This window comes from Lutra lutra, chromosome 11, assembly GCF_902655055.1.
Source record: "Lutra lutra chromosome 11, mLutLut1.2, whole genome shotgun sequence".
Lineage (NCBI taxonomy): Eukaryota > Metazoa > Chordata > Mammalia > Carnivora > Mustelidae > Lutra > Lutra lutra.
The window spans coordinates 21,658,759-21,680,058 of NC_062288.1; the positions used below are offsets into that span (position 1 = coordinate 21,658,759).

Here is a 21,300-nt window from a genome sequence, read left to right on the forward strand (position 1 = left end):
TTTTCCCAAATAACCTTTTAATGCCAGGCACTGTGGGAGCATTTTACAAACACACCCCACTTAATCCGGTAGACACCTCTAGTGCGGGTGTATATGCGTGTGTGTGTGATTAATGGGCACTTTACAGACCAGGGCAAGTCCTCAAGGAACCTGGATCCCTGCCCAGTATCAAGCCAGCTGGTCGGGGAGCAACGTCCAATTCCAGAGACCATGCTCTCAACACCAGTGGCCTCTCAACTGTTGGGGGCCTCCCAGCTCAGTCTTTCTTTCTTGTGAGCTGCTTTGTTGGGCACACGAACATGGAGGAGGAAGACCTGTCTGGTCATTCTGCAACACGGTAAGTACCTTAACAACAGGGTCTAGGAGCCACATGATGTTAGAAGAATAGGGGGATCAAAGTGAAATAGAATTTTTCTCTAGGGTTAGTTCTATCAACAGTAAGCCGAGGCAAAATTATCTTTACCTGGGTATATGTCTATGATCTGTCCCTTCCTGATACTATGACTGCCACTGGCAAAACGTAATACAATGCCAGTAGTACTCCTACTTCACACCTGATAGAATGAAACCCACCGTGATGGAAAATTTTCTGGAACTGTTTTCTATTTCTGGTCAGGATCTTACCAGCTTGGAAAAAGCTCATAGATGTCTCACAGATAACAGATAACTGCTATTCACCTAACTAAAACACCCTAAATTCCAACTGATAAGAAAAAGTTCCTAATATAAAATGGTAAGAAATGTCCAACTGTCCCATAAGCCAGTATTAAGCTTAAAAAAAAAAAAAAAAACCAAACAAACTGAAAACATCCATGTTACCCTAGAGTAATGGCAGTAAAGAGATGAAATTTTTAATCTCGATTTAGAGCTAAATGTCATTTACAAGCCACCTGGCTCTCTTTGGCCACAATCTCATTACACATCTGTCCTTCCAAAAAAAAAAAAAGCCATTTTCTCAGCTATTTATAAATAATTTATTTTCTTTCTTTTTTTATTTATTTCGCAGACAGAGATCACAAGTAGGCAGAGAGGCAGGCGGGGCGGTGGGGGGAAGTGGGGGGAAGCAGGCTCCCTGCTGCACAGGGATCCTGATGCGGGGATCGATGCCAGGGCCCTGGGATCATGACCTGAGATGAAGGCAGAGGCTTTAACCATTGAGCCACCCAGGTGCCCCTAAACCATTTATTTTCATAAGATGTTGATGCCTTTCTAAGAATTTCCTAAAATGTGTTGAGCATTCAGATCCTTATTATCTTTGAGTCACTGGTTCAAGTTCAGTAACAAAATCACCAGATGGGTCACATCAGTTATTCCTGAGGCTGTGTCTACCTCCCTTTGCTGCTTCCTTCTGGAATTCCCTCCTTCCCCAACTGTGCTTGTAGAAATTTCAGACATTCCTCTTTTTTTTTTTTTTTTAAAGATTTTATTTATTTATTCCAGGGAGAGGGAGGGAAGAGGAAGCAGAGGGAGAGGGACAAGCAGATTCCACACCGAGCGTGGAGCCCAACGTGGGGCTCCATCCCAGGACCCTGAGATCATGACCTAAGCTGAAACCAAGTCAGATGCCCCCCAAACCTTTAGAGCCAAGTTGTACTCTATGTTTTACAAAACTTTTGGATGAGATCTCTCCTTTCTCAACAGTATTTTACTTACATGTTTCCTTGAAGTACTTTATCATGTTCTACCTTGTATTACACCTATTTATGGCCTTTTCTCTTTCTAGCTTTCTTAAAACAAGAGTTAATCATGTTCATTTGTAAATTCTACCACAGAGCAGGACCTCAGGAAATGTTGAAATAACACAATTTCCTAATTTCCTTTTCTGCTGGTATTAACAGACTCTGGCCAGGTTCCTTTAGCACAGTTGGATTACCATGAATCCCAAATTCAAAAGCCCAAGACATCTCTTATTGGCTGGTTCAGATTCCTCCTTCCTCTGCCTTATTCTCCATAAAAAATGGGCAGAGGACCTAAATATTTTTCCAAAGACCTGCAAATGGTCAACAGGTACATGAAAAGACACGCAGTATCACTAATCATCAGGAAAATCAGGAAACCAGGGAAATCCAAATCAAAACCACAATGAGGTTATCACCTCACACCTGTTAGAATGGCTAATGTCAAAAAGACAACAAGCATTGGCAAAGATGTGGAGATAAGGGAACCCCTATGCTCTGTCGGGGGAATGTAAATGGGCACAGCCATTATGGGAACACAGTAGAGGTTCCTCAAAAAATTAGAAATATAAACTACCATAGGATCCAGCAATTCCAGTTGTGTATTCATCTGAAGAGCTCGGGAAGAATAATTTGAAAAGATACACGCACCCATGTTCACTGCAGCATTATCCATAATAGCCAAGACACAAAACAACCCGTGTTGACAGATGAATGAATGAAGCCAATGTGGTCTGTATATACAATGGAAAATTATTCAGCCATGAGAAGGAAGGAAATCCTGCCATTAGCAACAAATGGATGGACCTTCAGGGCATTATACCAAGTGAAATAAGACAGAGAAAAATACTGGAGATTTCCCTAAAAAAGATATGTAAAAAAGCCCAACTCACAGAAACAAGAGAGGCATGGTGGTTGCCAGGGGCTGAGGGATAAAGGAAATAGGGAGATTTGCTCAAAAGGTACAAACTTCTAGTTAGAAGACGAGTAAGTTCTGGGATCTCATGTACAGCAGGGTGACTACACTGTATTACATAAAGGTGCTAAGAGGAGAGATCTTAAATGTTCTCACCACATAGACACAAAGGGCAATTACGTGAGGTGACAGAGGTCTGTAACTAACCCTATGGTTGTTTTCTCTTGTCATTTATAGAAAACTTACACATTTGCGGTCTCAGGTAACTTACCTTTATCTTGACTTGATTTTCAACATTCACACTCAGGTTATTCAATGCATTTAAAGCTTTCTCTTTAATACTGTGGTTGGGATTGTTGATTTTGCTTCCAATGACTGGAATACCACCCAATTCACGAATAATGACCTAAGAGGGGAAAAAACAGGATCATGCTTCAATACCCACTCCCTTCATCAAATTTTTTGGATCCACAAATACAAAATAAAATTATAATGACTCTTTGGAAATAACTTTTCTATGCACAATCTGTAGTTCTTATTTTAAAAAATTACTTTCTATAATTTTACTTTTTTTTTAACATATATATTTTAAGATTTTATTTATTTTGAGAGAGAGAGAAAGAGAGAGTATGAGAAGGGGAAGGGTCAGAGGGAGAAGCAGACTCCCTGCTGAGAAGGGAGCCGGATGCGGGACTTGATCCTGGGACTCCAGGATTAGGACTTGAGCCCAAGGCAGTTGCTTAATTAACTGTACCACCCAGGCACCCTACTTTCTCTAATTTTAAAGGTAAAGAAAACAGATTGAAGATTAATTAAGATACATAATTATTTAAGAACTATAGCTTGGAGATCTATAATGAAGATTGGTAGAGCTACTGAAATTATATCAAAGCAATTTACAAACAAATTATTTTACTTTGAAATAAGTTATATGATTTTCCTATTACAGACACAAGTGTTAGGATTTAGGATACCAAAGTGACATTTTGCTAAAATGTATTCTTTGGAATACAAATCCCTCAAGATGTTAACAGATGTTCTATTAAGACAAGGGAGGTTCCATGGTTCAGTAAGTTTGAGAAACTCTGGGTTTAAGTGTAGACGCTTCTTTATTGTGAAGCACTCAGATGTTCATGAGTATTGGCAATTTCCAAGAGGGGAGCACTGAACGGAGTATTTCCATGAACTATACACAAAAGAGAGGGTCATTTTTCAGTGGGGGTGGGGAGTTTTAGGAGGAAGCACCTACCAACATCTTGATGAATTAGAGTTCTACACAATTTGAGAAATGATGCCCAAATTTTCAAAGAAAAAATAATCTAGGGATTTCTCATACTTGGTTCCAACACGACGCTACTTTGTGCCTTTGGCCCCAGTACTGAACGATACATTAACCACTTCAGTTCTTACAAGAAAATTAAGTTGAGAATTACTCCTGTCAGGATAAAACATGCCCTTCTACGAGGGAAAGAATGAGACAGTTTCCTGGCGTCATCCACTTTTTATCAACAGCCCCAAACCCTACTCTACTGTCAAGAATGGGCTCAGCAGTGGGACGAAAAGAAACTCCCTATGCAATGCCAGGTTCTTCCTAAGGATCTGTGATTAATAGAAAACAGTTGTTGTTTTTTTAAACTATCCTATTAAGGCAGATCAGGGCACTGTAATTTACGACGAGGGGCACAGACTCCCTTACCCAGGAAAGCACTTGTTCAGCCAGTGGCTATGGAACCAGTTTCACTGCAGCTCCTCTCTGAGGGAGCAAAACTACGGGGTCAGAAACCGCTCCAGGCACGCTAATGAATGAGTCACCATCTGCTGTTTTTAGCTGCCGGGCACCTCTCCCCACTGGGGCAGAGAAAGCACCTCCCCTATCCTGTTTAGTCCCCAATGGGGCTGCTGGTCGAATGTGCTCCCATCCATCCCCGCCGTCCGCCTGTGGGGTGCTCCCATGGGGTCTGGGATGCCACAGAACAGCCCCTGAGCCAAAGGGCTGGCACCTGACTGCGGCCAAGCAACTCCGCCATTGGGATCACCGGCACAGGGATGAAGGCTGTGGAGGCCAGAGGCTTTCTCTCCATCCCAGTGACAAAACCCTCTTTGTGGCCAGAGAGATTAAAAAAAACAAACCAAAAACCCCAAACCCAATACACAAAAAGGAGCAGGGCTAAGCAGAGCCAAAAGATGGAGGGGGTGAGAGCACTCTGGTCACGCTCTCTGTAACCTTAAACTGTTTTCACTTGTGCCTGAAGCCAGAGCTATTCTTTGATGCTCAAGTTAACCGAGCTCAGTATTTTCCCTTTTTGTTTTAAAATAATGTAAGTTGGGTTCTGTCACTTGCAACGGAAAGAATACGAGTAATCAACAAATATTCTTTAAATCTCCCTATAAATCTCCAGAGCTTTACAGTAAACCTTGCCATGCTGGCAAAAACTTGACTGAAATAGAGTATAAATTCAACATCATTTTTTCATGACAAAGTTATGAAAAGTTCATAATGTTTTTATGACCAAGTCAATGAAATGCATTAGCTGAAAATCATTACACTTAAAAACCAAAAACAAAACCAAAAACTTTCTCCTTGGAGGTAGTGGGGAGAAGGAAGCATTCCAATTCAGCACTTTAGACCTCATGTTAAATCTCTACTGGTAGAAGGGTTTACACTGGTCGGCAGTTGTCGATGGTCCTGGCTCCCCCTGCCTTCGAACCCCCCACAAAACCTACATATAACGGAAAGCATGAAGTTCAATGTTAGATGAGTTCACTGTTCTCCTGCAACACTGCTGAATTTTAAATAATTAAAAAGGCCATGTAATGCTAAGTGGAGTAGATCACACTTACCACAAATGTGATGCCTGTGACCAACTTCCTAGGGATCTAGAATCCCAGGAATACGAATGTCACTATTCGGGTGTGCTTTTCAGAAATAAACAAACGCTACGTGGTAGGTACATATCCCCACACTGTACAGATGAGGAGAGAGGGGCTCCAGGATTAAATGCCTTATCAGGATCACAATTAACTGCCAGTGTGTAAGGATGGGGGGCACCCACTCAGAGACAAGGTACTTACTTGGTTAGCTGAAAAGGCTGCATTGTTACCCAGAGTGACCAAAGCTCTTTCAATAATTACAGGATCATTAGTTGACTCAAGCAGGTAGAGGAGTTTCTGGAGCTGGTCAACGTTGAGGACATCATCATGGGAACCATTGGTTAAGTCTTCTGCAAAAGAACAAAATGATTTAAAATTCATTTAAAATCAATATGAAATTAAAAAAAAATTTGTTTGTTAAAGAGAGCACACAAGTGTGTGAGCAGGGTGGGGGAGAAAGGGGGAGGGGCAGAGGGAGAACCTTGAGCAGGCTCCACTCCCAGCACGAGCCTGCCATGGGGCTCTGTCACAGGAACCTGAGCTGCAGTCCAGTCCAGCACTTGACTGACTGAGCCACTCAGATGCCCCTAAAAAAGTGTTTTTTTTTTTTAATTTAAAGTTTTTATTTGCTTATTTGAGAGAGAGTGAGTGAGCATAAGTGGTGGGGAGGGGCAGAGGGAGAGGGACAAGCAGACTCCTCGCTGAGGGTAAAGCCCAATGTGGGGCTCGATCCTAGGACCCTGAGATCATAACCTGAGCTGAAGGCAGACACTTGACTGATGGAGCCCCCCAGCTGCCCCAGAAGTTTCTTTTAAGTAACACAGAATGCACGCTCTGATGCCAGGCACAGTTTAAGCACTTCATATGCTTTATCTCATTTAATCTTCAAGTAACCTTTGGAAGAAGATATTAAAATTCTCAATTTACAGATGGGAAACTGAGGCTTACAGACATTAAGAAATTAGCCAAAGGGGGCATGTAGGTGGCTCACTTGGTTTAAGCATTCGACTTTGATCTCAGCTTAAGTCTTGATCCCAGGGTATTGAGTTCAAGCCCCACACTGGGCTTCCCGAAACTCAGCATGGAGCTCACTTAAAAAAGAAAAGGAAAGAAAAAAGAAATGAGCCAATGGTCACTTGATAATTCTCCCTCAGTGAGGCACTGCATACCAGAGCACATTCTTTTCCTTCTTTAAAAATCAGATACATGTATCCAATGGAACACTTGCCTAGAGGCATACAGTACTTAAGGAAAAGGATTTAATTAAGTAAAGCTTTTTGATCATAATTTTTTTTAAAGATTTTTATTTATTTATTTGACAGACAGAGATCACAAGTAGGCAGAGAGGCAGGCAGGGGGTTGGGGGGGGAAGCAGGCTCCCCGTTGAGCAGAGAACCCGATGTGGGGCTTGAGCCCAGGACCCTGAGATCATGACCTGAGCCGAAGGCAGAGGCTTAACCCTCTGAGCCACCCAGGTGCCCCGTGATCACAATTTTTGGAGCACCTCAGGTAGGAGAAAAATCTGTGGGAGTCACTCAATCATGTTGCCAGTGTGGCAGTTTTGTTTGGTTTACATGGACATGGCCTGATGACCAGGATACAGTCCTGCTGGGGGCAAGGACAACAGGAAAGATTCCATTCTGAGTAAAAGCTACAGCAGTCAAATGCTGGATCTGGTCAGTGACTTAGAATTTAGCTCTACCTTAAAAAAAGAAAAAAGAAAGAAACAACCTATTTATAGAAATTATCACAGAAAAAATAGGAACTATTTTATAACACCATCCTTGTGTTATAAAAATAGAACATGAGTCCTGAAAACTAAAACCATGAATATAAGTTAGTGCACGTGTCCACAGAACACGGCAGGGGCAGGGGCAGCCTACACAATAGGTGCTATATGAGGTCACATCTGTGTCTTTTTTTTTTTTTTAAACGATTCTTTATTTATTTGAAAGAGAGAGAGAAACCATACCTGCACACGTAAGAGAAAGGGCAGAGGGAGAGAGAGAGGGAGAAGCAGGGAGGCTAATGCGGGGCTCGATCCCAGGACCCTGGAGATCACGAAGTGAGCCAAAGGCAGACGCTTAACTGACTGAGCCACCTAACCACCCTGTGCCTTGTCTTTTTTATTTTTATTTTTTGAAGATTTTATTTATTTGACAGACAGAGATCACAAGCACGCAGAGAGGCAGGCAGAGGGAGAGGAGGAAGCAGGCTCCCCACGGAGCAGAGAGCCCGATGCCGGGCTCCATCCCAGGACTCTGGGATCATGAACTAAGCTGAAGGCAGAGGCTTTAACCCACTGAGCCACCCAGGCACCCCTGCCTTGTCTTTTTTTTTTTTTTTAATAAAAGATTTTATTTATTTATTTGGCAGACAGAGATCACAAGTAGGCAGAGAGGCAGGCAGAGAGAGAGGAGGAAGCAGGCTCCCTGCCGAGCAGAGAGCCGGATGCGGGGCTCGATCCCAAGACACCGGGATCACGACCTGAGCTGAAGGCAGAGGCCTTAACCCACTGAGCCACCCAGGTGCTCCTGCCTTGTCTTTTTTAAAACACCTACCAGCGGCGCCTGGGTGGCTCAGTCAGTTAAGCATCTGCCTTCAGCTCAGGTCATGATCCGGGGGTCCTGGGATCAAGCCCTGAGTGGGGGTGGGGTTCCCTGCTCCTCCCTATTCGTGCTCTCTGTTGTGATCTGACTCTAATAAATAAATAAGATCTTTAAAAAAATACATACCAAATTATTAAGGGTAGTTATCTTTGGGTGCTGGATTACGAATGACTTATTTTCTACCCTGTGCTTATGAGCATGTTTTTTTTTTTTTTTTTACAATAAATACGCATTACTCTTGTAATAAAAACAATTACGTATATTGCCTTAAGGATGAATCACAGGAAAATATGAGGGAAAGGGCCAAGTAGAGATGGTGGAGTTAATAAGTGATATGCTGTCCTAAGAAAGCACGTAAGAAGCCCGTTAGGAACATCTAAAAGCCGAGAGGCCAGCAGTTTTTCACTCTCAAGTTTAATAATTAGGATCTCTGGACTCTGCTTTTACTTCTGAATCCATTACCTGCCTCATGTACACTTTGTAAAACAGGATTTCATCCCCCAAATATTTGAAAAGTGAAAAAATGACAAGAACAGATTTTAGAAAGGAAAGAATTTGGGGGTTCATCCGAACTCTTTTTATACAGGAGGAAACCGAAGCTAGGACTGTTTAAAGATTTGCCCAAAGCCACACAGGTAGTTAGTAGCAAAAAGCCAGAGAAACGAAAATACAAAGTGCAGACAAGTCCTTCAACCTCTTTTGGGGTCTCAGCTTTCCTCATCGATTAAAAAAGAGGGGGTGATCTAAGACTACAACTGGTTCCAAAGGTGCACCTCTAAAGTCGTGTGATTTTGTACACATATCTGTGGGAGAAAACAAAAATCCTGATTAAAAAGCAGGCAGAACACCTGCACAGACATGTTTCCGAAGTCTATATCCAGATGGCTGCAGGCACGTGGAAAGACGCTCAGCACCGTCATCAGGGAAATGCAAATCGCAACCACGGTGAGCTGTTACCTCACACTCGTCGGACTGGCCGTTACCAAAAACACAAATAATAACGAGTTGGTGGGGATAGGGAGAAAAGGGAACCCTTCTACACTGCAGGTGGGAACGCAAACTGGTGCAGCCACTCTGGAAAACAGCATGGAATCTCCTCAAAAAGTTAAAAATAGACCTACCCTATGATCCAGCAACTCCTGGGTTTTTATCTGAAGAAAATGAAAACAATTAGAACAGAGACATATGTACCCCTTTCTTGCAGCATTATTTTGAACAGCCAAGATGTGGAAGCCACCTAAGTGTCCACTGACAGTTGATGAGTGGATTAAAAAGAAGTGATGTGTGTATACACACACACACACACACACACACACACACACACACACACACACACACACAATGGAATATTATTTGGCCATAAAAAATATTGAAATCCTGCCATTGGCAACAACAGGGATGGACTGGGAAGGTATTAAGCTAAGTGTAAAGAGCCAGAAAGACAAATACCATATGATTTCACTTATATGTGGAATCTAAGAAACAAAATAAACAAAAACCAGAAACAGACTCATAGATACAAGAAACAAACTGCTCGTTAACAGAGGTGGGAGGGGTTGGGGAGCAGGTGAAACAGGTGAAGGGGATTAAGAGGTACAAACTTCCAGTGATAAATAAATCATGGAAATGTATTTTCATCTTTCCCAATGCTCTCAAACAGTCTAAGCTGTTACAGGAATTACAAATTTCTTAATACTGAAGACCAAAAAAAAAAAAAAGACCCAGTCTGGTTCAATATGGTGACATAGGAAGATCCTGAACTGATCTCTTCACACAGACACCTTCAATCTATTGCTACATCAAGGATAATTCTCTCTGGAAGAAATCCAGAAATGAGAAAAGTTGAGGAAAACCCCCCACTAAAACTGACAGTAGAGGATGAAACACAATCTTGCCATCACCACCTCCCCTGGTGCGGCAACATATAACCCGGCCGGAACTCACAACTCCCAGCATCTCCCTGAAGAGCAAAGGCTTTGGACCCCACACCCTATCTTCCAATTTTTAAGACTTCTAGCTGAGACACGGGCTTCCAAAATACCTGGCTCTGAAAGCCAACGAAACTTGCATCCATTACACCCACCAGGCTACAGCAAACTAAGAGAGAGTTTTTAAAGGGCTTGCACATACTAGCCATGGCTTAACCCCTATGGCCAGCAGAGGCAGTAGACTGGCACCAGTCTTTCCATCAAAGAGGCCTATTTATTTATCTTAATAACTGCAAGGCAGCTTGAGGGGCAGACTTCTCTTTGAACAAACGACAAGGGGCTGACAGCAATACTCTCCAGAGATGGGGAGGCTGGATGGTCCCATCTTTGCACTCTCCCCGTGCCTCGCTCTAGGATGCTGGTATTTCCCAGAAAGGAGTCTGCACACATGTCTGGCACCCTGGTTTTTGTGGCTGCTGCCCAAGAGATGCCCCTTGATCACCTGGATCTAGTGGCCAGAAGGACCCACAGGTTCTGTGGGATGGCAGCAAACAAAGAAATAGTTCAAAACTAGCTATCACCCCAGGGCTCAGTACAGAAAGATCAAACACCCATCTCAGTCTTCCACTGGCAGGTGTATTTCCATACTGTAAAAGCTGCTAACTACAGGTTTGGCTTCTACTCAGCCTGTATCTAAGCACTGAATGAGAGATCCTTCCCTTTGGGACATAGACAGGGCTTGGCACACTCTCAACTACTATGAGCTGTTAGAAACAGGATGCTTGAACAATCACAAAGCTTGGAGAGACAGCCAAGACCTGGGCACAGTTGAACAGTAAGATTAATTTCCTACATGAGATCACTCCTTTAAGACTGGGAAAGAAAATAAAAGAAAGTGTCAAGCAGAAGTCACAAAGCTGAAGAATATAATAACGGAACCGAAAACAACAAAAACAAACTACTAGAGGGATTCAATAACAGACTAGAGGAAGGGGAAGACAGGATCAGTGAACTAGAAGACAGGGCAGGAGAACTCATCCAATCAGAGCAGGAAAATAAAAATGAAGATAGCTTAGGAGACCTATCGCTCTCTCTCTCTCAGACAAATAAATGAAATCTTAAAAAAAAAAGATTTTTTAAAAAGATTTCATTTATTTGTCTGAGAGAGAAAAAGTGAAAATGAGTGTGCACGCACAAGAGGGAGCAGCAGAGAGAGAGGGAGAAGCAGGCTCTCTTCTGAACAGGGAGCCTGATGCGGGACTTGATCCCAAGACCCTGGGATCATGACCTGAGCCAAAGGGATATGCTTAACTGAGCCATCCAGGCGCCCCTAAATAACATCTTTTTAAAAAAAGTCAAAAGCTAAACTCAAGGGGCGCCTGGGTGGCTCAGTGGGTTAAAGCCTCTGCCTTCGGCTCAGGTCATGATCCCAGGGTCCTGGGATCGAGCCCTGCATCAGGCTCTCTGCTCAGCGGGGAGCCTGCTTCCCTCTCTCTCTGTCTGCCTCTCTGCCTACTTGTGATCTCTGTCTGTCAAATAAATTTTAAAAAAAAATTAAAAAAAAAAAAAAAAAAAAAAAAAAAAAGCTAAACTCAAGGAGAAAATCTTACAAGCCACGACAGAAAAATAACTCATTACATATAAGACCATGAGCAGATTTTTTAGCCAAAACTTTGGAGGCCAGAAGGGAGTGTCACAGTATATTCAAAGTGCTGAAAGAAAAAAAAACTTAACCAAGAAAAATCTAACTGGCGAAGTTGTCCTTCATAAATAAAGGAGAGAGAAAGAATTTTCCAGACAAGCAAGAGCTGAAGGAGCTCAGCACCTCTAGCCTGGTCTTACAAGAAATGCTAAAGGAATTTCCTAAAGCTGAAACAAAGGGTGCTAATTAGTAGCAGGAAAATACATACATGTATAAATCTTGCTGATAAAGATACATAGTTATATTCCAAATAATGTATTGGTGGTGGGCAAGTCACTTATCTTACAAATTCAGTATGAAAGCTAAAAGTCATAGTAAAAATAACTATCAGTACAATAATTTAAGGGATACAGAAGACAAAGATATAAATTGTGATACCAGAAACATAAACTGTGTGTATGTGGAGGAGTAAGAACGTACAGCTTAAGAATGCATTCAAATTTTAGTTATTATCAACTTAAAATAGACTGTTATGTTTTAGGTAAGCTTCATGGTAACCACAAAGCAAAAACGTATGGTAGATAAAGAAACATTAAAGGTAAAGGAATCTAAACCTACCACTACAGTAATCATCACACCACAAAGAGAGCAAGAAAAGAAAGGCACAAAGGAAATACAGACAGCCAGAAAACTATTAACAAAATGGCATTAAATCCATACCTACTGAAAATTATTTTAAATGTAAATGGCCTCAAGCCTCCAATCAAAAAGCTTAGAGTGGCCCAAAGGATAAGAACAAAAACAAAAACTGGAGGAGAGAGTCAAGATGGTGGAGGAGTAGAAGCCTGAGATGACATCAGGTCGCAGGAGTTCAGGTAGTTACCAAAGCATTCCGAACACCTACAAACCCAACAGGAGACTGAAGAGAAGAGGAGCAGCAATTCTAGAAACAGAAAATCGCCCACTTTCTGAAAGGTAGGATGTGCAGAGACGTGAATCTGAAGCGACAGAAGATAGAACACGGTGGGTGGGGGTGGGGGGGGGCTGGCTCCCGGCAAGCGGGGGAGCAATGGAGTACAAAATCAGGACTTTTATTATTTTTTTTTGAAAGATTTTATTTATTTACTTGACAGACAGAGATCACAAGTAGGCAGAGAGGCAGGCAGAGAGAGAGGAGGAAGCGGGCTCCCTGCTGAGCAGAGGGCCTGATGCGGGGCTCGATTCCAGGACCCTGGGATCATGACCTGAGCTGAAGGCAGAGGCTTTAACCCACTGAGCCACCCGGGCGCCCCAAAATCAGGACTTTTAGAAGTCTGCTCTACTGAGGGACATAGCTCCATAGGCTAAGCAGGGGTGGAGCCCTCGTGGGGACAGTGTGGTCCCAGGTCACGAGGGTCACAGAAGGATCGGGGGTGTCTTGAGTGCAGCAGAGCTCGCAGGTATCAGAGCGGGGAAGCCAGCTACAGAGACAGAGCCGGGGAATGAGCTCTCAGCTCGGGGTTACCTTAAACTGTGATCTGTGGCACAGTCAGGCCACTGCTCTTTTGGGCAGGGACTCCACAAGTAGCAGATCCGGGGAGACCCACCTTCCTCCGCCAGAAGAGCAGCATGGCAGGAATCTGCTGGGTTTGGAGAATCCAAACGGGGCTGTGTGCCAGAGACAGAAATGCTGGGTCACAGGCTGGGTGAGCTCCAAGTGCGGCCAGAGACCAGGGAGACGGGAGTGATTAAGCGCTTTTCTCTGAGGGGCGCACTGAGGAATGGGGCCCTGAGCTCTTGGCTCCTCCGGCCTGGAGAATGAGAAGCCACCATTTTCATTCTTGTCCTCCAGAGCTCTAGGGAAAGCGTTCAGGGAACAAAAGCGCCCCAAGAGCGAACCCAAGCAGAGCATATTACATAGCCCAACCGTGGAAAGGGCGGCACAATTCTACCTCGGGCAAAGACTTTCGAGAATCACTGCAACAGACCCCTCCCCCAGAAGATCAGCAAGAACATCCAGCCAAGACCAAGTTCACCAATCAAGGAGAACAGCGGAACTCCAGAGGAGGGGAAAGCAAAGCATGGAATTCATGGCTTTCTCCCCATGATTCTTTAGTCTTGCAAAGTTATTAAAACAATTAAAAAAAAAATTTTATTTATCTATTTGACAGAGATCACAAGCAGGCAGAGAGGCAGGCAGAGAGAGAGGTGGGGAAGCAGGCTCCCCGCTGAGCAGAGAGCCCGATGTGGGGCTTGATCCCAGGACCCTTAACCCACTAGGCCACCCAGGCACCCCAATTAAATTTTTTAAATTTTATTTTTTTTATTCTATTTTTTTAACTTTTCCTCTTTCCTTTTTTAATGTTTTTTTTTAAACTAGTTTATCTTAACAATACCTTTCTTTAAAAAAATCTTTTAAAATTTTTCATTATTATATTTTATACTTCATTGTATCTAACTTTATTTTAGTAGACATATAGGATATTTTCTTCTGAAAAATTCAGGGATACAATTTCTTCTAATAGATCAAAATATACCCTAAATCTAGCACAGGGCTTTGTTCTAGTCTCCAGCCTGAGCAAATTCTCTCCACTTTTTCTTTTTCCAACCAACTTATCTTATCAATTACTTTTTAAGAAGTTTTTCTTTTTAATTTTTCATCTTTACAAACATATTCCATCCCTTCATCGTGTTTACCCTTATTTTTGTATATATATGTGTTTTCCTTTCTTTAAAGAAAATTTTGGGAGGTAGTTTCTTCTAAGAGACTAAAACACACCCCAAATTAAGTCGATGGCTCTGTTCTACTCAACAGTCTTATACATATATATATATATTTTTAAAAATTTTTAAATATTCTAAAAGATTTCTTTTTACGCCCCTTTCTTCTCCTCCCAATTAGGGATCTCTTCTGATTTGGTTAGCATACATTTTTCTGGGGTCTTTGCCACCCTTTCAGTATTTTATTCTCTTTTTTTTTAAGATTATATTTATTTGACAGACAGAGATCACAAGTAGGCAGAGAGGCAGGCAGAGAGAGAGGAAGGAAAGCAGGCTCCCTGCCGAGCAGAGAGCCCGATGTGGGGCTCGATCCCAGAACCCTGGGATCATTACCTGAGCCGAAAGCAGAGGCTTTAACCCACTGAGCCACCCAGGCGCCCCAGTATTTTATTCTCTTGTTCATATATTCTTATCTGGATAAAATGACAAGGTGGAAAAACCACACACAAAAAAACGAACAAGAGGCAGTACTGACGGCTAGGAAACTAATCAATAAGGACGTTGGTAATATGTTAGATCCAGAGTTTAGAATGATGATTCTCAAGGTGCTAGTTGGGCTTGAAAAAGGCATGGAAGATATTAGAGAAACCCTGTCTGAAAATAAAAGCCCTTTCTGGAGAAATAAAAGAACTAAAATCTAACCAAGCTGAAATCAAAAAAAGCTATTAATGAGGTATAATCAAGAATGGAGGCTCTTAGGGTGCCTGGGTGGTTCACTGGGTTAAACCTCTGCCTTAGGCTCCGGTCATGATCCCAGGCTCCTGGGATCGAGCCCCACATCAGGCTCTCTTTTTAGCAGGGAGCCTGCTTCTCCGTCTCTCTCTGCCTGCTTCTCTGCCTACTTGTGATCTCTCTCTCTCTCATTAAGGGGAACAAATAAGATCTTTAAAAAAAAAAAAAAAAGAATGGAGGTTGTTACTGTTAGGATAAATGAGGCAGACAAGAGAATTAGTGATATAGAAGACCAAATGATGGAGAATAAAGAAGCTGAGCAAAAGAGAGACAAACAACTACTGGACCACGAGGGGAGAATGTGAGAGATAAGTGATACCATAAGATGAAACAATATTAGAATAACTGGGATTCCAGAAGAAGGAGAAAGAGAGATGGGTAGAACGTATATTGGAGCGGATTATAGTAGAGAATTTCCCTAATATGGCAAAGGGAACAAGCATCAAAATCCAGGAGGCACAGAGAACCCCCCTCAAAATCAGTAAGAATAGGTCCACATCTCCGTCATCTAATAGTAAAACTTACAAGTCTTAGTGACAAAGAGAAAATCCTGAAAGCAGCCCGAGACAAGAAGTCTGTAACATACAATGGTAAAAATATTAGATTGGCAGCAGACTTATCCACAGAGACCTGGCAGGCCAGAAAGAACTGGCATGATATATTCAGAGCACTAAATGAGTAAAACATGCATCCAAGAATACCATATCCAGCTGGGCTATCACTGAAAATAGAAGGAGAGATAAAAAGCTTCCAGGAAAAACAAAAACTAAAAGAATTTGTAAATACCAAACCAGCCCTACAGAAAGTATTGAAAGGGATTGAAAGGGGTCTTTTAAGTGAAGAGAGAGCCTAAAAGTAATAGACCAGAAAGGAACTGAGACAATACACAGTAACAGTCACCTTACAGGCAATACAATGGCACTATATTCATATCTGTCAATACTTACCCTGTATGTAAATGGGCTAAATGCCCCAATCAAAAGACACAGGGTATCAGAATGGATTAAAAAACCAAACCCATCAATATGCTGTCTACAAGAAACTCATTTTAGACCCAAAGACACCTACAGATTTAAAGTGAGAGGTGGAAAACAATTTACCATGCTAATGGACATCAAAAGAAAGCTGGAGTGGCAATCCTTACTTCAGATCAATTAGATTTGAAGCCAAAGACTATAATAAGAGATGAGGAAGGACACTATAACATACTCAAAGGGTCTGTCCAACAAAAAGATTTAACAATTTTAAATATCTATGCCCCTAACATGGGAGCAGCCAACTATATAAACCAATTAATAACAAAATCAAAGAAACACATCAACAATAATACAATAATAGTAAGGGACTTTAACACCCCCTCACTGAAATGGACAGATCATCCAAGCAAAAGATCAACAAGGAAATAAAGCCCTTAAATGACACACTGGACCAGATGGACATCACAGATCTATTCAGAACATTCCATTTCAAAGCAACAGAATATACATTTTTCTCTAGTGGACATGGAACATTCTCCACAGTAGATCACATCCTGGGTCACAAAATAGGTCTCAACGGGTACCAAAAGATTGGGACCATTCCCTGCATATTTCCAGATCACAATGCTCTGAAACTAGAACTCAATCACAAGAGGAAAGTTGGAAAGAACTCAAATACATGGAGGCTAAAGAGCATCCTACTAAAGAATGAATGGGTCAACAAGGAAATTAAAGAAGGATTGAAAAAATTCATGGAAACAAATGATAATGAAAACACAACTGTTCAAAAATCTGTGGGGACACAGGAAAGGCAGTCTTGAGAGAAAAGTATATAGCGATACAAGCCTTTTTCAAGAAACAAGAAAGGTCTCAAGTACATAACCTAACCCTATACCTAAAGGAGCTGGAGAAAGAACAAAGGAAGCCTAAACCCAGCAGGAGAAGAGAAATAATAAAGAGCAGAGCAGAAATCAATGAAACAGAAACCCAAAAAGCAACAGAACAAATCAATGAAACTAGGAGTTGGTTCTTTGAAACAATTAATAAGATGGATAAACCCCTGGCCAGACTTATCCATAAAAAAAAAAGAAAGGACCCAAATAAATAAAATCATGAATGAAAGAGGAGAGATCATAACCAACACCAAAGAAATACAAACAATTACAAGAACATATTATGAGCAACTAAACACCAGCAAATTTGATAATCTGGAAGAAATGGATGCATTCCTAGAGACTATAACCAAAACTGAACCAGGAAGAAATAGAAAACCTGAACAGACCCATAACCAGTAAGGAGATTGAAGCAGTCATCAATCTCCCAACAGGGACACCTGGGTGGCTCAGTGGGTTAAGCCTCTGCCTTTGGCTCAGGTCATGATCTCAGGGTCCTGGGATCGAGCCCCCCATGGGGGGGGGGGTGGTCTCTGCTCAGCAGGGAGCCTGCTTTCCCCTCTCTGCCTGCTTGTGTGATCTCTCTCTCTCTGTCAAATAAATAAATAAAATTAAAACAAAAAATCTCCCAGAAAACAAGAGCCCAGGGCCAGACAGCTTCCCAGGGGAATTCTACCAAACATTTAAAGAAGAATTAATTCCTATTCTCCTGAAACCGTTCCAAAAAATAGAAATGGAAGGAAAACTTCCAAACTCATTTTATGAGGCCAACATTACCTTGATCCCAAAACCAGACAAACACCGCATCAAAAAAGAGAATTACAGACCAATATCCTTGATGAACACAGATGTGAAAATTCTCACCAAAACGTGAACCAACAGGATCTAATAGTACATTAAAAGGATTATTCACCACAACCCCACAATCCCACAAAGTGGGATTTATTCCAGGGCTGCAAGGTTGGTTCAACATCCGCAAATCAGTCAGTGTGATACAGTACATTAATAAAAGAAAAAACAAGAACCATATGATACTCTCAATAGATGCTGAGAAACCATTTGACAAAATACAGCATCCTTTCTTGATCAAAACTCTTCAGAGTGTAGGGATAGAGTGTACATACCTCAATATCACCAAAGCCATCTGGAAAAACCCACAGCGAATATCATTCTCAATGGAGAAAAACTAAGAGCTTTTCTGCTAAGGTCAGGAACACGGCAGGGATGTCCACTATCACCACTACTATTCAACATAGTACTAGAAGTCCTAGCCTCGGCAATCAGACAACAAAAAGAAATTAAAGGTACCCAAATCGGCAAAGAAGTCAAACTATCACTCTTTGCAGATGATATGATACTTTATGTGGAAAATCCAAAATACTCCACTCCAAATCTGCTAGAACTTGTACAGGAATTCAGTAACGTGTCAGGATATAAAATCAATGCACAGAAATCAGTTGGATTTCTATACACCAACAATAAGACAGAAGAAAGAGAAATTAAGGAGTCGATCCCATTTACAATTGTACCCAAAACCATAAGATACCTAGGAATAAACCTAACCAAAGAAGCAAACAATCTGTACTCAGAAAACGATAAAGCACTCATGAAAGAAATTGAGGAAGACACAAAGAAATGGAAAAATGTTCCATGCTCATGGATTGGAAGAACAAATATTGTGAAAATGTCTCTGCTTCCTAAAGCAATCTACATATTTAATGCAATCCCTATCAAAATACCATCTATTTTTTCCAAAGAAATGGAACAAATAATCCTAAAATTTATATAGAACCAGGAAAGAGCCCAAATAGAGGAATGTTGAAAAAGAAATTCAAAGTCGGTGGCATTACAATTCAAGATTTCAAGCTCTATTACAATGCTGCAATCACCATGACAGCATGGTACTCACACAAAAACAAACACATAGATCAATGGAACAGAATAGAGAGCCCAGAAATAGACCCTCAACTCTACGGTCAACTAATCTTTGACAAAATAGGAAAGAATGTACAATGGAAAAGACAGTCTCTTCAACAAATGGTGTTGGGAAAATTGGACGGCCACATGCAGAAAAATGAAACTGGACCATTTCCTTACACCACACATGAAAACAGACTCCAAATGGATGAAAGACCTCAATGTGAGACAGAATTCCATTAAAATCCTTGAGAACATAAGCAACAACCTCTTTGACTTCAGCCGTAGCAACTTTTTCCTAGATACATCGCCAAAGGCAAGGGAAGCTAGGGCAAAAATGAACTATTAGGACTTCATCGAGATTAAAAACTTTTGCACAGGGGCGCCTGGGTGGCTCAGTGGGTTGGGCCTCTGCCTTCGGCTCAGGTCATGATCTCAGGGTCCTGGGATCGAGCCCCACATTGGGCTCTCTGCTAAGCAGGGAACCTGCTTCCCCCTCTCTCTCTGCCTGCCTCTCTGCCTACTTGTGATCTCTCTCTCTCAAATAAATAAAAAAATCTTTAAAAAAAAAAAAAAAAAGCTTTTGCACAGTAAAGGAAACAGTCAACAAAACCAAAAGACACATGGCAGAAAGGGAGAAGATCTTTGCAAAGGACATATCAGATAAAGGGCTAGTATCCAAACTCCATAAAGAGCTTATCAAACTCAACACCCAGCAAACAAATAATCCAATCAAGAAATGGGCAGTGGGGGCGCCCGGGTGGCTCAGTGGTTTAAAGCCTCTCCCTTTGGCTCAGGTCATGATCTCAGGGTCCCGGGATAGAGCTCCGCATCTGACTCTCTGCTTGGCGGGGAGCCTGCTTCCCTTCCTCTCTCTGCCTGCCTCCTCACCTACTTGTGATCTCTGTCTGAGAAATAAATAGATAAAATCTTAAAAAAAAAAAAATGTGCAGAGGACATGAGCAGACATTTCTGCAAAGACAACATCCAGATTTCCAACAGACACATGAAAAAGTGCTACACATCACTCAGCATCAGGGAAATACAAATCAAAACCACAACGAGGGGACGCCTGGGTGGCTCAGTTGGTTAAGCCGCTGCCTTCGGCTCAGGTCATGATCCCAGTGTCCTGGGATCGAGTCCCACATCAGGCTCCTTGTTCTGTGGGGAGCCTACTTCTCCCTCTGCCTCTGCCTGCCACTCTGTCTGCCTGTGCTCGCTCACTCTCTCTCTCTCTCTGACAAATTAAAAAAATAAAATCTTTGAAAAAAAAAAAAAAAACCACAATGAGATACCACCTCACACCAGTCAGAATGGCTAAAATGAACAAGTCAGGGAACGACAGATGCCAGAAAGGATGCGGAGAAAAGGGAACCCTCCTATACTGTTGGTGGGAATGCAAGCTGGTGCAGCCACTGTGGAAAACAGCATGGAGGTTCCTCAAAAAGTTCAAAGTAGAGCTACCCTACAACCCAGCAATCACACTACTGGGTATTTACCCTAAAGATACAAAAGTAATGATCCGAAAGGGCACATGCACCCCAATTTTATAGCAGCAATGTCCACAATAGCAAACTATGGAAAGAACCTAGGTGTCCATCAACAGATAACTGGATAAAGAAAATGTGGTGTATATACACAATGGAATACTATGCAGCCATCAAAAGAAATGAAATCTTGCCATTTGCAATGACGTGGATAGAACTAGAGGGTATTATGCTGAGCAAAATAAATTAATCAGAGAAAGACAATTATAACATGATCTCCCAGATATGAGGAATTTGAGAAGCAAAGTGGAGGGCTTGGGGGGCAGGGAAGAAAAAAAAATGAAACAAGATGGGATTGGGAGGGAGACAAACTGTAAAAGATTTTTTTTTTTAATATATATAACTGGAAATTTGTAATTTTAAAGATTTTTTTTTTTTTTTTTAATTTGACAGAGAGATCACAAGCAGGCAGAGAGGCAGGCAGAGAGAGAGGAGGAAGCAGGCTCCCCGAGAGAGCAGAGAGCCCGATGCGGGGCTCGATCCCAGGACTCCGAGATCATGACCTGAGCCGAAGGCAGCGGCTTAACCCACTGAGCCACCCAGGCGCCCCCCGTAAGAGATTCTTAATCTCACTAAAGAAATTGAGGGTTGCCGGAGCGGCGGGGGGGGGGGGGGGGGGGAGCGGTATGGAGAGGGTGGTTGGGTTATGGGCACTGGGGAGGGTATGTACTATGTATGGTGAGTGTTGTGAAGTGTGTAAGCCTGACAATTCATAGACCTGTACCCCTGGGGCAAATAATACATAATATATTAATTAAAAAAAAAATAAACCAAAACCAAAACAAGACCCAATTCACATTCTGATTCTGGTCACCCATTCTAACATAGAGTG

At 42.0% G+C, this 21,300-nt stretch overlaps 1 protein-coding gene across 1 annotated transcript in view; it reads right to left on the reverse strand.

Moving 5' to 3' along the window:
- Window positions 1–21,300, reverse strand: part of ARMC10 (armadillo repeat containing 10) — a 39,594-nt gene that overhangs the window by 9,240 nt on the left and 9,054 nt on the right. The window contains exons 2-3 of the mRNA XM_047694156.1: window positions 5,665–5,813; window positions 2,864–2,998 (exon numbers count right to left, since the gene is read on the reverse strand). Of these exons, the coding sequence (XP_047550112.1) occupies window positions 2,864–2,998; window positions 5,665–5,813 (284 nt within the window). The remainder of the gene's footprint in view (window positions 1–2,863; window positions 2,999–5,664; window positions 5,814–21,300) is intronic.